The sequence below is a fragment of the Narcine bancroftii genome, chromosome 10, assembly GCF_036971445.1.
Source record: "Narcine bancroftii isolate sNarBan1 chromosome 10, sNarBan1.hap1, whole genome shotgun sequence".
Lineage (NCBI taxonomy): Eukaryota > Metazoa > Chordata > Chondrichthyes > Torpediniformes > Narcinidae > Narcine > Narcine bancroftii.
This window is the reverse complement of record NC_091478.1, coordinates 22,757,481-22,776,016: the sequence shown is the minus strand read 5'-3', so window position 1 is coordinate 22,776,016 and position 18,536 is coordinate 22,757,481. Positions and strand designations below refer to the sequence as shown.

The 18,536-nt window shown below is 38.2% G+C and overlaps 1 protein-coding gene across 3 annotated transcripts in view; it reads right to left on the bottom strand.

Moving 5' to 3' along the window:
• Positions 1–1,408: 1,408 nt before the first annotated feature.
• The window catches only part of sufu (suppressor of fused homolog (Drosophila)), an 85,584-nt gene continuing 68,456 nt past the window's right edge, over positions 1,409–18,536 (bottom strand). For 2 of the 3 annotated variants that reach the window (XM_069900161.1, XM_069900158.1), the window contains 4 exons: positions 13,047–13,181; positions 11,799–11,937; positions 6,903–6,971; positions 1,409–4,072 (listed from right to left, as the gene is read on the bottom strand). In XM_069900161.1, coding sequence (XP_069756262.1) covers positions 3,983–4,072; positions 6,903–6,971; positions 11,799–11,937; positions 13,047–13,181 — 433 coding nt within the window. In that variant the 3' untranslated portion in view covers positions 1,409–3,982. Of the gene's footprint in view, positions 4,073–6,902; positions 6,972–11,798; positions 11,938–13,046; positions 13,182–16,988; positions 17,130–18,536 lie in introns of all 3 variants that reach the window. The other variant, XM_069900159.1, reaches the window with a different exon arrangement.

Sequence of the window (18,536 nt, the reverse complement as noted above, 5' to 3'; positions counted from 1 at the left end):
TATCAAATTGGGCTGAAAACTTTTCAATGACTAGTAAACAAAAATCGAACTACTCCGAACAATTCCAATAATCCATTGTACAAAAATCCCAATGGTTTAGTATCTGGCCAATCAAATGACAATTTCCACACTCCTTTCCAACTCACCGGGGCCCCAGTTACCAAGTTCCAGTTTTCTGTGCTCCCTTCCAACTCATCAGGGCTCCCCTTACCCTTTTTAAACTGGCCAGAAACTCTATCCCCATGCTGGTCTTAAAATCTACAGGTCGGTTGGGAAATTTATAATACTAAGTAACCTTTTTTTTAAAAAGTAAATTGAAAAAATCTATTGGGGGACCAATTGGAATAACATCCCAAGGTCTGGAAAATCATCCAATCGTGTGCTAGATTGGATTTAAATTTAAAATGAACACTCTTTCCAACATGAATACTTGACAACATGGGCCAACAGCCTGAAATCCTTGTTTTCCTATACAGCTGTTGAAGGAGTTTGACTTTTGCTTCAACTGGGTGACAAGTCAAACACAAGTGAGCCAAACTGCAGCAGGGTGCAACAGAAGTGATGGCTGACAAAGGACATTCCTTGGAGCAATAATAAAGGTACAAAGTGAAGATACCAACTTCTCAGCTTTACAACTACAATTGATTATTGAGGTTTACTAGCCTGGTAATGCCATCTAAATATAGATATTAGATTTGGCCAAGTGTTATTCCAGAGCAAGATTTCAGGAGAACTTTTGAATTTCACAGGAAAAAACCTAACAGCATTTCTCTCACTGCTGGTAAACACAGAATTAGCAAAATAAGCTATTTTTCTGTGTGTCAGAAGAAGCAACGAGCAAAGCGACTGTGGAGGAAAGTGTGTTGACTGGCTTAATCACCATCTGGTATGCGGGCACCAATAACCCTGAGCAGAAAACATGTCAAAAGGAAGTAGACACAGCCCAGTACATCATTGAGAAAATGTCAAAGAGCAGCCACAATCATCAAGGATGCTCTGTTCTCACTGCTGCCATCAGGAAAGGGGTATAGGTGCCAGAAGACATGTACCACTAGGTTCAGGAACAGTTGATATTCCTCTACCATCAGACTCCTCAACAACAAACTCAGAGACTCATTTAAGGACTTTCTTTGCACATCATTTATTACTGAATTTTTAAAAATATGCTTTTGCAGTCACTTTGTTTACATTTTTTGCTTTTGTATACGTAGCTTTCTCTTGAGTACAGTTTGCACTACCATTAAGTAGAAATTCTGCCCGGCCCACAGGAAGAAGACTCTCAGGGTTATATGTGATGTCATGGACGTACTCTGGCAATAAATATGAATGTTGATAGACCAAGTATCAAATCTACAGATTTGTGAATTCACCAATGCAAATATTCAAAAAGTGATAACAGTATGGTATGTAGTTACATAGAATAAACTTTTATTTTCAGATAAATGAATCATTGTACACACAAAAACAAATTAAACAACTTGAGTTATCAAGTAAATTACTTAAATGCACAGATTACTGATGGAATAGTTTAGTGATTCACAAAAATATTACAAAAGTGCAAGCTGCACCTCACTAAATGTAGAAAAATTTACATTAGACAACTAGAATAAAAACATTTTAAAACACTTCTGCTAGTAATCTTCATTTTTAAAAAGTATCTAAAACCACAGATTACACTGCAGGTCTGCAGGGGGTCTTCAATCAAATCTGTCGTGTGTCAAGAATCTATGCAAAAACACTGTGCACAAGAGATGAACTACAAAAATGTTCACCTAGAATGCCAATTGCAAGCTAGTATTGTAGTGAACTGAAGTCTGTTAACTAGCCTGCAATAAGAAGTGATTTCAACCACTTCATTGGCAGGATGGCGCCAGCTTTTTATTCATTAGTGTCAGAAAACTCATTAAATACAGGACTAATTTATATAAACCACCTGGATAATACTGGTGCCAATATTAATTACAATGATTAAATCTTCGTTACTGATCATAAACGACCATATTTCAATCCTGGTAGCTTACTGAACTTTGCGTCAGAGACTGCACAGGAAGGATCGTCATGGAGCAAATCAGTGCCAAGAAGGGAGCAGTTCAAAGTTATTTCTTCAGGACAGCTGTTAAAACAGATGCTCAAACAATGGTCATCTGATGCAGAATCAACCTGCACATAGAATTTCATCATAAAAAGTTTTTCAGGCAACATGCTCTAACTGATTACAATTAGTGACTGAGATATTAATTTCCATTAATGCTTGCAACCTGACAATTTTCCCAATGATTAATCGTATCATACATGTGCTTCATTCATGTTAAGAGCCGAACGGTGTAATTTCTTTCAGAGCCCGATAATTTTAAAAACACTAGCTCCCCAGTCAGAGTTTACTCCCATCTTAGTGACTCAGCTCCTGACTCACCTCAGCCTTTAAAGGAGTGTGATAGAATAGATCAGATATGCGCGGATGAGTAAAACTCTAATAAAACTTAAGAACCTTGAGAGAGAGAATGCAGAATAAACCACATTGCTTAAATTATCAACCCATCCACCACCTTAAAGAGTCACTCCCTCTACTACTGATTGGGGCTGCTGTATATATCATCTGTAAGATGCAGTGGCAATGTCATCTTCAATAGAACTTTCAAACCAACAACTTCTTCATTAGGAAAGAAAAAAAAACAGAAAGAAGTTGGGAACCACAACCTTCACTTTCCCTCATCCTAAAGTACTTTTCCACATCCAAATATGGAGTGCTACCCTGTATCTCCATTCCTGCAGTTCTCCCTCCAAGTCACTTTAGAAGCCGCTTCACCAGAGAAGTTACAGCATTAAGTAGGCAGCTGAACACATCTCAAGGGCAGTTAAGAAAGACAATAAATTCTAATCTTGCCAGTAATACCCCCAATTTGTGAATTACAAAAATATTGTTAAGACATTTCATATTTAGTCTATGCAATTCCCATGAAAAAAACTTTTATAAATAAAAGTTAGGCCACAGCTAGAGTCGTGTACAGGTATGGACTCTGGACTTTTGAGAGGAAAGCTGAGAAAATATGCGAGAACTAAACCACAAATGTGGGACATCAGTTTTGAAGAAGGATGAGGGAAACTGTGTCAAAGGGAGATTTTGTGGAGAATCAATGGTTGTCTAGAATGAGAGTAACTGAAGGACATAGGATTAAGAGAACTGTCCATCAATAAGCCTTGGAAAATGTATTTCATATAGTTTGATATGATCACAAATGCTTGAATGCGCAGAAATATTATCCAGGTGTTATGAAACTTTCTATGCTATTGGAAGCTATAATCCAATGAATGTGGGGTAAATGAAATAACCCAAAAATGTTATTCAATTAATTTTTTTTTTTAAATCAACCATTTCATGCATTAAACAAACATGTTTAAACAGAGAGATGACTATAAAGTTGATTTACATGAAAATAAAAAGTTAAATAGAAAATGTCTGAACATCTTTCTCACATAGTTATTCCATCAACTTCCAATCTCATTTTTGCCATACCTAACACTCTGGTATTTAAAAATATCAACATTCTGGTGAAAAGATTACAATAAAATTGTACCAAAGTATACAATAAATTTGGGGGGGGGGCGAAAAGTTACCTGCCGTGGTACAACACATCAATGGGACAAGTACAGTTTTAGGCAAGCAATACTTGGTCAGTATTGGTTATCAAACATAAGCACAATAAGTTGTAAAAATACTTTTGCAACTGATTTTCTCACTCTCTTCCCATACTCGTCTTCATTACAAAATAGGTACAGTGAGCTAAATTACACAAGTTTCCAGTTTAATTGGAATGGATTTATTAGCATAACATTTTAATGCAGCTTTAAACTACAATGACTAGATAGCCATCCATTATATAACTATTATGTACTGCAAAATTAGCTTTGCAAGTTTAGAAGTGGAACATATAGGCAAGGGTTTTTTTTAAACATAGATAACATTTAATCTTGGTATTCTCAGCTACTGCAGAGGACTGTCAAATGCCGATTCAGGCAAAATTGTGATTTTCAGTTTTTTCTCTGGCCAGCTGTACTCCTTTGGCAGTTTCACCTGAAAAATAATGTTTTTTTTCCCAAAGATAAAAACTGGAAATGACATCAATACGAAATTAAAATGAATTACACAAACAATAGCAGAGCCATTGGGATAGAAGATGGCCCATTCTTTGTTGACCTCTAAAGTGCAACTACGCCCTCAATTTAGAAGGAAGAGATATCCCACATGCTGCTGATCAGAAATTAATGGCTGGCTTGTACTGCTCAGTTATCATAAAAACAGCATCATTCCCTTAACTATCCTGAGATTTCAACAGTTAATGTAGGGCCCCCGTTAAGAATGGCTGTTATATTGGCATATTTTAAAATTCAATTACCTTTATTTAAATCTGGGTGGCATGGTTAGTGCAAAGCTGTTACAGCGCCAGCGACTGGGAGCAGGATTTGAATGCTGTGCTGTGTGTAAGGAGTTTGTACGTTCTCCCTGTGTCTGCGTGAATTTTCCCCAAGGGCTCCGGATTCCTCCCACGGTTCAAAAACATGCCTGGGGTGTAGGTCAACTGTGTGTAATTTTAGGCAGTATGGGTTCGTGAGCCCAAAGGGCCTGTTACCATACTGTATGTCTAAATTTAATTCTAAAAAATCTTTATTTGTTCTCTTAGTCCAATCTTTCCTCCTCTGTTTCTCTTTCAAAACTCAATTCATTTTGGAAATTCCACTCTAATTCACCTTTCTCAGACCTGGTGTATACATCTAAATCCTTAAATTGGCTAAAGGAGAGACTATTCGTCTTGTTCACCAAGGTCAATGAGCGTTTGTTGTCCTATTATTGTATGCAAAATATATTTTGAGCTGCAGGAATAAATTTGACAATGGAACATTGTCATACACTAGCACACTCACTCATCTCAAACATGGATTAAGGGAATATTCAGTATATTTTACAAAAAAATATAACAAGAGAATCAATCCCTTGCTTTTTGATATCAATAGTGCAATCCCCCCCAACCTCCACTATAATGATGGTGTACTTACAAAATTAGAAGACAGTGATATTACCATAAACAAACTAATGGCATGGTTACACATTACAATTATAATAAGCAATGAATAGTGCTGCGTAATTAACCTATATTATTTCTGGTATTTATGTTCCCAGTAAGTATTCCCAACTCACATATATATTAAGAACCATAGCACACCACAGCACAGAAACAGGCCCCCTTGGTCTTTTCAGTCTATGCCGAACTGCCCCCTTGCCCAATCCCATTGATTTGCACCCAATCCACAGCCCTCCACACTTTCCCATCCATGCACCCGTCCAAATTCCCCTCAAATGTCAAAATAGAGCCCACATTCACCACCCTAGCCCACAGTCCCACCACTCTCTGCATGAAGAAACTCTCCACCACCCCTCCAATGATCCTCCCAAACCACTCCCCTTCCACCCTCAACCATGTCCTCTGGCCTGCACCTCACCCACCCTCGGTAGAAAAAGCCCATCCTCACCCACTCCGTCCATCTCCCTCATAAGTTTAAATACTTCTTTTGGAGCCTTTTTTAAACAACCTCCAATCCTCCTGCACCATACCCATGGCTAAGGGCATGTTAATTATTTCTGCCAGAGCCCCTGCAATTTCTACATTAGCCTTCCTTGTGTTCTGAGGGAATATCTTGTCGGGCCCTGGGGATTTTATCCACCCTTAATCTGTGTAGGTTCCATGACCTCACTGCTTGCTTTCCTTACGTCCCACGACTCTGTGTCTGTTTCCTGAATGAATGCCGCTGGGGAAAAAAAAACATTTAAATCTCCCCATCTCTTTGGGCTCCGTACAAAGCCAACCACTCTGATCCTTTTGCTCTTAATATGACTGTGGAAACCATAAGGGTAAGGATTCTTTTATTCCAGACGAGTTCCAGCACGTGGATTAAAATAAAATCATATTTCTCATATTTGAATACTGCAATCTTTTGGTTGAAATTACCATTAAATGGTAGTGCTATACTTCAGGGTCATTTCCCACCAAGAGACAGACAGCAATTTCACTCCACGAGAACTAGATGTGAGAATTAAAGGCCAGTGCTTTTCATGTTGCAGAGATTTAGTTATACAGGACAGAAATAAGCCCTTTGTCCCAAGTTGCCCATGCGTGCATTTGGCTCACGTCCTTCTAAACCCTATCCAAAGGTCTGTTAAATGTGATAACTGTACCCACATCTACAACTTCTTCCACTGAACTCCCCTTTAAATCTTTCTCCTCTCTCCTTAAACCTATAGTATGTAGTTTCCAATTCCCCATTTTGAGCAAATACCTCAACTATATGGACACATTGAATTTCCATTGCTGACATTTTCTTTAATTTCTCTGAATTCTCATCGAGTAAAAAAGCAAAGACGAAAAAGGAAAATCTACCTTTGCTGAAATACAGACAAATAGGATTTTTTTTCCAAATTATTCTCTAGGCTGAAGAATTTTGTTTACTATTGCTGTTTTATTTATATTGAGGACCAATACTAATTTGGAAGAACAAGGAAGAAAATTCTCTTCTATTTTTAAGAATTGTTCAAAACTGTTAACTTGTTAGTGCTAATGTCAACAGAGTGTGGTACAAATGAAAGCACATAGTTAAATGGGGTTCAATTGCATGCCAATATAAAAATATTCTAATACAATAAATGCTTTCAATAACCGAATGGAATAATATTTATTAACATGACGGTGAATCTGGATGCCCTGCATAGCAAAATCTCATTGCTATACAATAAGTCTTCTCTCTCTTTCTGCCTTTCTTTCTCTCGGTCCCCTCTCTACACTTTCCTATTCCTCCATATAAACAAGAATAGATGCATTAGAATCCTTATTGACTTGTTGGAGAACTCTTACTTCTTCTGGAGTGGCCAGGTCTTCTAAATCCTCTAACATCCTTTCCACAAATTCTTCATTCAGCAGAATCTGAAAAATGGTTATGATAAAGTTATGGGGCACAGATGGTTTTTATCATACAAATCATCGTGTGATTGCATTTTAAGCACATTATTGTCATAGCTATGCTTGATTTGCATTAAAATGAGGCAACTTCACACCAAAACTGAGATTTTCTTCATTCTTTACAATTAAGTCATGATGAATACCCATAAAGCTTGAAAATGGTCTTGGCACTCCAAAACATGGATGACAAGGAGTCTGCCGAGAGCAGCCAATCTCAACATTTTTTTAGGACTCTTCTAAAAGTTTATGATCTCCTTTCATGTGAAGCAGTCACAAGCAGTCCGACCAACTACACAAACAAAATTTTATGACTTCAATTCGTGGTACCCCTAAATGTGCTGAGAATGACTGATCAAAACCTTACAAAATAGCAATGATTCTCTTCCAAGTTGCAAATAGCTAGTTCAGAAACTAAATGATTTTTTTTCCAATGAAGCTAAATGCAAAATCCAGCGATTTCAGTTCTTGGAAAAATGTACAATTCGAAGACTTTCCAGAATAATATGAGTTTTGCAGGATTTGTTATATACATTTTATTTCCTCAGTATCCTCACATCTCAAATACCCAGGGTAAAATTTCTGAAGTTTCTAATTCCTACATTATTTGAAAACAAGGTTATATGGGGAAAGAAAATCAGTGAACATTCCCAGAACAAATTGGTAATATAAATAATGAATTAGACGCCATGGTTCGAGTAGCGGTTAGTGCAATGCTGTTACAGCACCAGCAATCAGAACTGGGACTCAAATTCCACTCTGTCTGTAAAGAGTTTGTACATTCTCTCCGTGTCTGCATGGGTTTTCCCCAGCGGCTCCAGTTTTCTCCCATTGGGCATAATTGGATGGTACAGGCTTGTGGGCCGAAATGGTCTGTTACCGTGCTGTATGTCTACATTTTTTAAAATTTAAAATCTGTGGCTGCACACCACTGCGGCGATCAAGCTGGAGCTCAAGGCGGTGAGCTCAACTAAAGGCCAGCAGCCTGCGCAGCGGCACTGACCCCAACAAGCAAACCAGTGGGCGGGCGGGTGCCAAGGGCAGCTTAAAGGCTAGCGACCCCAAAATGGTGCTGGCCTTACTGCACAGCCCACAGTCAGGAACAGCTCACAGGGAAGATGGGATTGTTTTGCAAGAAGGTACCTACACACGGGGATACCTGTGTTTATTATGCGGGTCGAGACATCAGTAAAAGGAGGAAACAGTGGGAATGTGGAAAGTATAAAAGTCGGATCTGAGCCCATAATAAAACAGACTTTAACCTGACTACAGTGTGTGTGTGTGTGTGTGTGTGTGTGTGTGTGTGTGTGTGTGTGTGTGTGTGTGTGTGTGTGTGTGTGTGTGTGTGTGTGTGTGTGTGTGTTCCTGAGCACTGGCACATTTCAGGCCTGCATGCTCAACCCACTACTGTTCATGCTAACTGCCAGGTTCAGTTCCAACAGAATTATGAAGTTTCTAGGTGACACAATGGTAGTGGCCTCGAGAGGAGTCAGCTTATAGAGAGGAGGTTGAAAGTAGTGGAAGAGCAACAACCTGAGTCTAAATGTGGAGAAGACAAATGCTTGGCAGCTACCATGCCACATTATAATGCAGCCAACCAGGACACTCTCTATCGTGTTTCTGTGCAACATTGTTCAGATGGTAGCTGTTAGCCTTGTCTTCCTCAGCCTCCATAGTAAGTGTAGGTGCAGCTGTGCCTTCCTGACTAAGGAACAAGTGTGGACACCAAGTAATTTTGTCCACCCCATTACATACCAGTGGCTCCTTCAGAGAGAGTGGGGTGGACAAAATTACTTGGTGTCCACACTTGTTCCTTAGTCAGGAAGGCACAGCTGCACCTACACTTACTATGGAGGCTGAGGAAGACAAGGCTAACAGCTACCATCTGAACAATGTTGCACAGAAACACGATAGAGAGTGTCCTGGTTGGCTGCATTATAATGTGGCATGGTAGCTGCCAAGCATTAGATGGGAAGTTAGTCTTGAGGATAATTAAAAGTGCCAAGAAGACCACTGGGGTCTCCCTTCCCTCTATTGAGGATATCCAATGGACCAGTGCTTAAAGAGGGCCCAGAGAATCTCACCATCCAGCCCATAGTATCTTTGAGACACTACCTTCAAGGAAGAAGTAAAGGAGCATGAAAACCAGGAGTGCCATGCTGGGAAACAGGTTCCTCCAGGCTATGAGACTGTTGAGCAATCCGCAAATTATTTTTACCAATTACAGAGCATAGGGATTGCACTGGTCTACAGGAGGCAAAGGGTTAGAACCAGTTTCGGGCCTTGTCACTTCATCATTGTCAATGATACTGTTTTAGGGCAGAGCAAGAGCACAGTTAGACACAAATCCATGAAGATGGTAAGTCAAGCTGAGAAAGTTGCTAAGGAAACGTATGGAATTCTTGAACTTGTAATTAGAGCAATGAATATAACATCATCAATCACATTTAGCATTTACAAAAATCACGGCTGAAGCTTTAATTGGGTGCAATTCTAAGCATAACATGAAAGGTTCAGAGACCTGGAAAGGTATGATAGATTAAACAGGGCGAGACCAGAGTTGGGGGAGCTTAGTTTTGTGGAGATTGTAAAAACTGGGGTAATTTATCTTTAAAGCAGAGTTGAATGGAGATTTCAGCTTTTTAAATCCAAAGGTTTTAGTTCAGCAATTAAGGGGGGGAAAAAAACTTATCCCTGGCAAGTTCATAGATCGCACTTAATCAGCTTATGATAATCCAAAATCAACAAGAACAAAATTGAGAAATTTCTTTACGTTAAAATATGCTAGCATTTGGAGTGTGAAAGAAGGAGGAAGCTTTCAAAAGAATATCCATAAACCGAGACTTAATCGGTGGCTACTGATTTTATTTTAAAAACAGAGCTTGCAGCGTAATTAACGCTTTTCTCAAGGTCCTGAACAGGAGAAGCCCAAATGGTCATCTTCCTGACCACGATGAAGGTAACCAGAGTAAAAAGCAACCGTTTCCAACAATAGGTGACAATCTTTGTTGCTTTGGATGACACATGAGCACAAATTGAGGAGATAGGGTGCAGATTTGATCAATGACAGTGGACTGGAGTAGTTGCACAAAATGATTGATACATTTTAATCAGAGCCGTCTCCATGCATATTGTGATCAGATTGTAAATCAAGGAAAAAGGTGGGAGTTGCTTGTGCTTTTTGAAATGGTGATAAATTAAGGAAAGGACTTGATGTAAATAGATCATTAAAATCCTAAAAAGCATATAAAATTCTGACAGTACCAGACAGGGAAAAGTAGGAAGAATTTTTCTGGACTTTCCCAACATTGGAACAGAGGCTACAGTCCAAGGATAAAGGGTAAGCCATTTAGGACTGAGATGAGGAGAAACATCTTCACTAAGAGACTTGTGGAATTCTTTACAACAAAAAATAAAGCTGCTGAGGCCAAAAAGTAAAACATGAAAGCCTGCAGACACCATGGCTGAAGTAAAAACACAAAGCTGTTGAGGCCGGTTTATTAGATAGATTCAAAAGGGAATTGAATGTGGCCCTTGTAGCTAAAGGGATCAAGGGGAAAGGGGAGAAAGCAAGGATAGGATACGGAGTTTGCACTGTCAGCCATGACTGCATTGAATGGTTGAGCAGACTTGGAATGGCCCCTACTAACCTATTTTCTTTGATTCTATGAGGATAATACAGAAAATTAGAAGGGTTAATAAAACTTTGCCAATTATATTTGATGCACTTGTTGTGCCAAAGGTAAATAAAACTTTTCATTTAGTAGAACAAAAGTGACAGGACAACAGGTGGCAAAGGTGATTAAAGAGAATTTTGCAAGGCCTCAGTAGCTCGGAGGAGGATAGATAGGGGTTGTTTACTTTGGAATAAAGAGAAGGGAGATGTAGCTGAGCTGTTTAGAATTATGAGAGGACCAGATAGAGTGAACTGACAGGACATATTTGCCTGAATGGAAAAATTAATAAGTTGCAGACAAAAGATTTATTAATTCACTAGCAGGATAACTGGCATTGCCCGGGAAATAAAGCACTCAGTTGTTGAAACAAAATACCCAAAAAAAACTTCAAGGTAATTCTGCATAAATATTTATTTTTTTGTTTCCTGCTGCCCACTACTTGCATGTCTGGAAACAGTAAGGCGAAACTGGTGTTCCCTTGCCTAACTCTATGGGCTTATGAAGAGCTTCTCCCAATGTTGCTTTGTTTTTTTGGGCCCATATTGAACTGGGTTTGGTTTCTGAATGAATACTGATGCACAACATTGTAACTAATTGAGGTGTCCCTGTTGCAAGTTCAATTTTGTTTCAACTTCATATGACCGTAAAGGTTAAATTCAATATGGTCATGACACTTAGCATCAAACATTACCACAAAATTATAGTAAACAGTAATGCAAGTCTCTGCAAGCTGGTCAAAAACCACTTTTGAAATTCATGACCTTAAAGGTTAAATTCAATGTGGTCATGACATTCAGCATCAAATGTTACCACGACTGAAACTCCTTGTACATTTCTTGAGTGCTCCATATCAATTTGCATGGAGAACAGACATACATGCACAAATATATAATTAGATCGAAGTAACAGAGAGGTGTTGAGGAATTTTCTCCTTTTCCCCACCCAAGCAGTTGTGATTAGGAAGAAGAATGTGGAACTTGGATATGGTTGGTTATTTAACTTCACAAGGAGGGAAGCAAATTATTTCTTTTATAGCACTTGCATGCTAATAACTGGTACAGTATTTCACTTGTTCCTACTGAGTAGTGAAGATATGGCAATAAAACAAGGTACCCACCTGTAGCCATGGACCGTGAGCTGCATATGGGTGTTCCTCTGTGGCAAATGCTCCTTCAACTCCAGTAGAAACAAACGTAATTGCTGTATCTCCTGTGATGCTTTTATAAGTAAAGTGCCTTCCATGTAACAATCTACCTCTAAAATAAAAACAAGGAAATGTCTTCAACATTGTAGACTTATTTGCTCTCATATATACAGGTTTCTTAGGTTCCACATTTCTGGGAGCCAGCATGTTATATTTTCTTTTTCCACTGGGATTGCAAAAGAGAGTCCTCCTCGCTAGGTTCCATTTCTCTTTATAAGATATAGAAGGCCATTGGTCCATCAAGTCTATGCCAGCTAATAATGCCTTTCCAAGGTTTTTCCTACACTTATATCCCTACATCCTATTCTCTCTCGTGTGCCCATTCACCTCTCCCAAAACGCCTGCCACCTACCTAAAGCTGTAGTAGTCAAACAACCTACTAAAATATCTTTAGGATGTGGGAGGAAACTCATGCAGACATTGGAGAAGGTTAAAAACTCCAGGCAACACCAGTGACAAGGATCAAACCTGGCCTGCTGGAGGTGTGGAGCTGAAGCAATAACTGTTGGACCACTGTGCTGCCTGATTGAAACAAAATAGTTTCTAGTGATCACCAATTACATTAAAAAGATTTTATGACAAAGTTATACAATTGTATCCCAAAATAATAGTAGCTTAGAAGGACCATTTGATCAAAGAAAATCCTAAGATTTATTCAAAACCTTCTTTACCGCTTTACTGAAAGCAGAATGCATGTTAGGATGGTTATTATGAAATAGTACATCAGTCTAATTATTGTCCTGCAAATTAAAAAACATTTGCTACAAATGCAAAACCACAGAAAGACAGAGTGGCTTCGTGTGGTGAGCTTGGAGTAAGAATCATACAGCTGATAGTTAATTTCCAAAGGTTTCTCTCCCAGTGCTTCAGCTTTTATTTCCCCATGGCTTTTTCTTTAAACATTATTGAAATGTCCCCATGTATCACCTCACATGGGTGGAAATAATAGGTCTGGAAAATTATGCTGTACTCGGGTAGCTTTTCCTCCAACTTTACCAGCAAAGTGACCTGGTCGCCACCTCAGTTACTGAAACTGAGTATTAACATGCACATAAACATACAAATTTTGTCTGATCCTCACTAGTTCAAATAATATTTAGATTGTTACAAGGAAGGCTTTCTAGATTTCATGTCTTTCAGCAAAACCTAGTATCTGTTCACCTCAGTGACAGTGGAATAAGAGTTCCCGATTCTTGGTTGAATTTAAGATGAACACTCTCCAGCTGCCTAGTGCGGATCAATTCATGAGGAACAGTAGCTGCAGAGCTTTCACTCTCCAAACTATCTTTCCTAGCCCTTAAAAAAAAACAGAACAGGAAACAAGTTAACATTTTTTAATGTTAAAAACTCATTGCAATCTAATATAAATCTATATCTCAAAATTAGTTCATTCCTTTTCTGATATCAAGAATGGTACAGAAACAGACACAATTTCTTAAAATTAAGAGGCTGATGAAAGTTTACTAAAATTCTTATTTGCTACAAAATATATCAACTATAGTAGTATAATTAAGTTACCACAATAACATCAAGACAGAAAAAGAGATAATGAACAGAAAAAAGGACAAATAAATAAATAAATTGATTTGTTTGTTTGTTGGCTCAACTGTACTGTGGGGGAATCTCACCTTCAAATAACCAGCAATTATTCTCCTATTATTTCATGGCTGGAAATACACATAATATCAAGTGATAAACCCATGACTCAGTTTTCAAGGCATTTTTATTTTAAAATAAATTGTCAGGTGTGATAAAATAAATATGCTGAACATGGCCCAGTGCATCACAGGTAAATCTCTCCCCTCCATCGAGAAAATCTACCATCAGAGTGATCATCGAGGATTCACACCACCCAGCACACGCTCTGTTCTCGCTGCTGCCATCAGGAAAGAGGTACAGGTGCCACAAGACTCATAACACAAGTTTCAGAAACAGTTGCTATCCCTCCACCATCAGATTCCTAAACAACACTCAGAGACTCATTTAAGGACTCTAACTTTGCACCAAATAGATAAATAATGATTTTTTTTTTCTGTATTTACAGAAAATTTGTATTTGTTTGCATTTCTCTTTTATATACGTATCTATTTCTTGACTACAGTTTGCACGACCGCTAAGTAGAAACTCTGCCTGGCCCACAGGGAAAAGAATCTCAGGGTTGTATGTGATGTCATACATGTTCTCTGACAATAAATTTGAACATAATCTTACGATTACAGCTCAAGAAATATTTGATACCCACAGATTTCAAAGACAGTGCAGAGTCACTTTACGAGCACTTACACACAATTGAACAATAAAGGTTAACACAGAAATGTGCTTCAGATAATTTGCATGAATCATCAAATATTCACTTCTATACCTGATCACATTTTGAGGGGGATGTAGGAAAGCAATAATCCAAATGTTCGCAGAACTCAATAACTAATCGAGATTGTGTAAACTTGCTCCTTTTTTTTCAACGTCCGCATCAGTAAAACATAAAATACAGATTACTACACAAATTAGTCAGTTATTCCATTATTTTATAAATGATGCATATTATTTTTTTAAAGAATATAGTAAATCTAGTAAGTCTTCTCTGAATCCTCTCCAGATACCAGCAGGTCTTTTCTCAAAAACGGAACCAAAGCTCCAAGTGAGGACTACAGTTCGGCATTTAACACCATCATCCTTTCAAAACTGAGCCACAAACTTCAAGATCTGGGACTCAACACCTCCCCCCCCCACCCCCCCGCCCCCAACCCGTGTAATTGGATCATGGATTTCCTCACCTCCAGACCACAATCAGTAAGGATTGGTAACAACATCTCCTCCACAATCTCGATATCAGTATGAGAGCACCACAGGGCTGCATTCTTAGCCCCCTGCTCTACTCACTTTGCACTTATGACTGTGTGACTCAGTACGACAATAACAATCTACAAATTTGCTAATTATACCACGGTTGTGGGCTATATAAAGAAAGGTGATGAGTCAGCATACAGGAGGGAGATTGAAAACTTGGTGGCACCAACAACCACCTTGCACTCAATGTCACCAAAGCTTCAGGAAGGGAAAGCCAGAGATATACAATCCAGTGATCATTGGGGAATTGGAGGTGGAGAGGGTGAGCGAGTCACCATCTTGGGGGACATTTCCTGGATCAAACAAACTAATAGCATAGTGAAGAAAGCATGTCAGCATTTCTACTTCCTCAGAAGTTTGGGGAGGTTTGATATGACATTAGAAACCCTGGCAAATTTCTACAGATATGTGGTGGAAAGTGTGCTGACTGGCTGCATCATGGTCTGATAAGTGAAAAGCCCTGAAAAAGGTAGTAGACACAGCCCAGGACACCACAGGAATAACCCTCCACAATATCGAGAACATCTACAGGGAAAGATGCCATCAGACAGCAGCAGGATTCATCAAGGATCCACACCACCCAGCACATGCTCTGTTCTCACTGCTGCCATCAGGAAAAAGATTTTTTTTTGCACTATAAGTGGTAATTCTGCCGCACCTGCATAAAAAAGAATCTCAGGTATGTATGTGATGTCAATAAATCTGAAATCTGACCAGAGCTTTATAGAATCTCTACATTACAGCCCTGCTCTGGTATGCTATCCTTCTAGAATACCAAAACTGCATTCGCCTTCTTCACCACCGACTCAACCTGGAGGTCATCCTTTAGGGTATTTTGCATGATGGTCTTCAAGTAGCCATCAAAGAGGGACAGGGGGGGAGAAAATGGGTGTTTATGTGTTGAAATGAGGTGACCCTCCTTCAATGTATTTGTGTATGGCTGCTTTGCCAAGCCTTACTCTCTGTTTGCAGCTCCTTGAAACTTCCTGGAAACTTCCATTTCAATTTCCAAAACCATTCTAACTTAGATACCTCTGTCAAGGCGAGTCCAAATGTAAACTTGAGATACAACACATCATATTCCACTTGGACAGACTTAAACTTAATGGCATGAACACTGATTTTTCTAATTTTACACGACTCCACTTTTACTATTTCCGTCTCTTCTGTACCTTCTCCCATATTTACTTTCCTCTTCTTGCTCTCATCCTAGTGGTCTTTCCACATCTCTCACCTTCTGTCCAATACCCTATCATCTCTTGGCCCCTTCTCAACATCTTTCCTTTCTGATATATGTAATATCATCTTTTTACTTTGGATTTGATAAAGAGCTGCTGACCCAGCAGGTCATTTTTGCTCACATTAGGAGGTGCTGCTGTCCTACAGCTACAGTCAACCAAGTTCAATGCTGAGTTCCTGTCCAAGTGTAATTTGTTTATTCCTCCAATCTGAATCTGTGGTTTTCCAAGTGATTCTTCAGTTTCCACTTGCATCCCGAAGATGTGCTAATACTGTAACATTACACTTCAGTGTAGGTGAGTCAAAAGATTTTTTTTTTTTAATGGAGTTGATGGGCATGTGAAAGACATTAGGTTGCATGGCCATAGGGAAATAAGATGAGGGGAAAATTGTTCTACTGGGAGCTAGCATGGACCAGATAGGTCAAGTGGCCTGCATGGTAATAAAAATTTACAGTATAGTTGTTGAGTTTAATTTTGAGTAATATGGTGAATAATGTAGCAAGTTAAAGATTCTGGAATTTCAATCCTGTAAAGATATCTTTATTAAACCGATGACAAATTTAAAGGCGTCAGCACACAATAGATACAGCTGATAGAGAAGAAAGCAGAGTTGAAAGATGGGAGAAACAAGAGCAAACACCTCAGGCTTGGAAAGATTTATGAAAAAAAGGATCAAGATACTAAAGCAAGAACACTGCAATACTAGAGATTAAAAAATGATTCAAATTGGAAGGATATGACCATGAATGCCTAAATGAATGCTTTTTTCAAAAAAAGGAAAGAAGAAACCTGGGAGGATAGTCAAACATTTGCTCACTCGAATACATGAGAAAGATTGCACATGCAGTGCAGTTAGGATGGAAGATGTGCAAAGTTTCAAATGATGGTTAGAATAAATATCAGGTCAAGCAGTCAAAGTAGATACACCATCAGGTTGCATCTGGCAAGGGATGAAAAATTCAGCTACAATATGCTGAGCATCATTGAGCAATATAACACAGTAACAAGGATCTACCTGGAAAATGAAGATAAAAATACTTCATTGCAGATTCTGTTAAATTCACTGACAATTGAAAATGCAGAATTATGAAAGCCGTCAATCTGAATTAAAACATCCTCTGCCTGTGGCACGTGAAATACATCTCTCTTAAGTGAGCTGAGGGGGAAATAAGTTGCATAGATTTGGTTTCCAGTGTCCAAAAAATTAACATATTAGATGAGTGAAAATTTAATTTACATATTTATAACTGTATAATAATTACTTTGGTTTTCTTAATAAAAGTAGAAAAAATATTAATATTAGCCATGATCCAACACAACATAATTCCATGCAGTAAAATCAAAACAGCTTACAGCTCAAAATACCAATGAATCCTATTGTCTCAAGCCTCACATATCCTAACATATCTGAGGAATGACTTATTACTTCTGAATTTTAAGTCATTCTATAAATTAAGTAACAATAATTTTCTGAATGTTGCGAGATGTACTTAAAAATTAAGGACACCAATGACTAATTCAAATATGGATGACTCCAAATTCTGAAACTTTTCAATGATTAAAAACATTCAAAATTAAAAAAGGACAATAATTAACAAAGGGAACTGTTTTCTTGGAGGTAAAGGGTGAAGATTAAATTAGGAAAGCAAGTTATTAGCAACCTTAGTATACATAAAGAAAATAATTTGCTCATTTTCTTCAAAGGCCATTAATCCACATCGAAGGTTCCTCAAGCAATGACAGTAAATTACAGATGTGCCATCCCATACATGGAAGAAAATGAGTCAGCCAATAACAATAAACTAGAACTCTCCTGTGCAGATCTCAGCAATTTACTTCCAATGAGAAAAATAAAGTATTTATGCCAAACCTTTATTAAAAACATGGAATAGGCCTCAGCTGGAGTATTTATAAGAATGGTATAAGGGGTGAGCTATTGGGAAAGGCTGGAGTTTTACAATAGAACAGAGTTTAAGAGAATGTTGGATAGGTAATGCAATCCAGGAAACATTTATCTGGATACAAATCGCTATGATCCAGTAAGCTTTGCCTCAATGGATAATTACCACAATTTTTAAAAAAAAGGAAATTGGGGAATTGAACAACACTTGAAGGATTTTATTTGCAAGGCTATGAACAAGAGGCAGAGTGATGGGACTAATTGGATAATTCAACCAAAAAGGTAGAATTCATATCTTCTATGATATATGAATTAATGCTTCTTTTGGTTTTAGATCTGTATTTTAAATAATCAAGACTAGTAGAAAGAGGGTTTATCTTTTTTTGATTCCACTTAATCAAGGTGGTATTCTTTAAATGTGACCACGGTGTTGCAATTCACCACAAATTAACGATACATCATCACATGATATTTTAATACAATAACAATAATCAGAAGAACAAATTAATCATTCACCTTCTTAAAGGAGACAGGTATTATTTAATTATGACATTCTCATTGCTGCAATGCCTATAAAATGTATTAGGTACAAATGATTTCAGTGCAAACCACAATGCAATTCTTCTCTACTGATGGAACCTTGCAGTGTCCTATATTAAATGA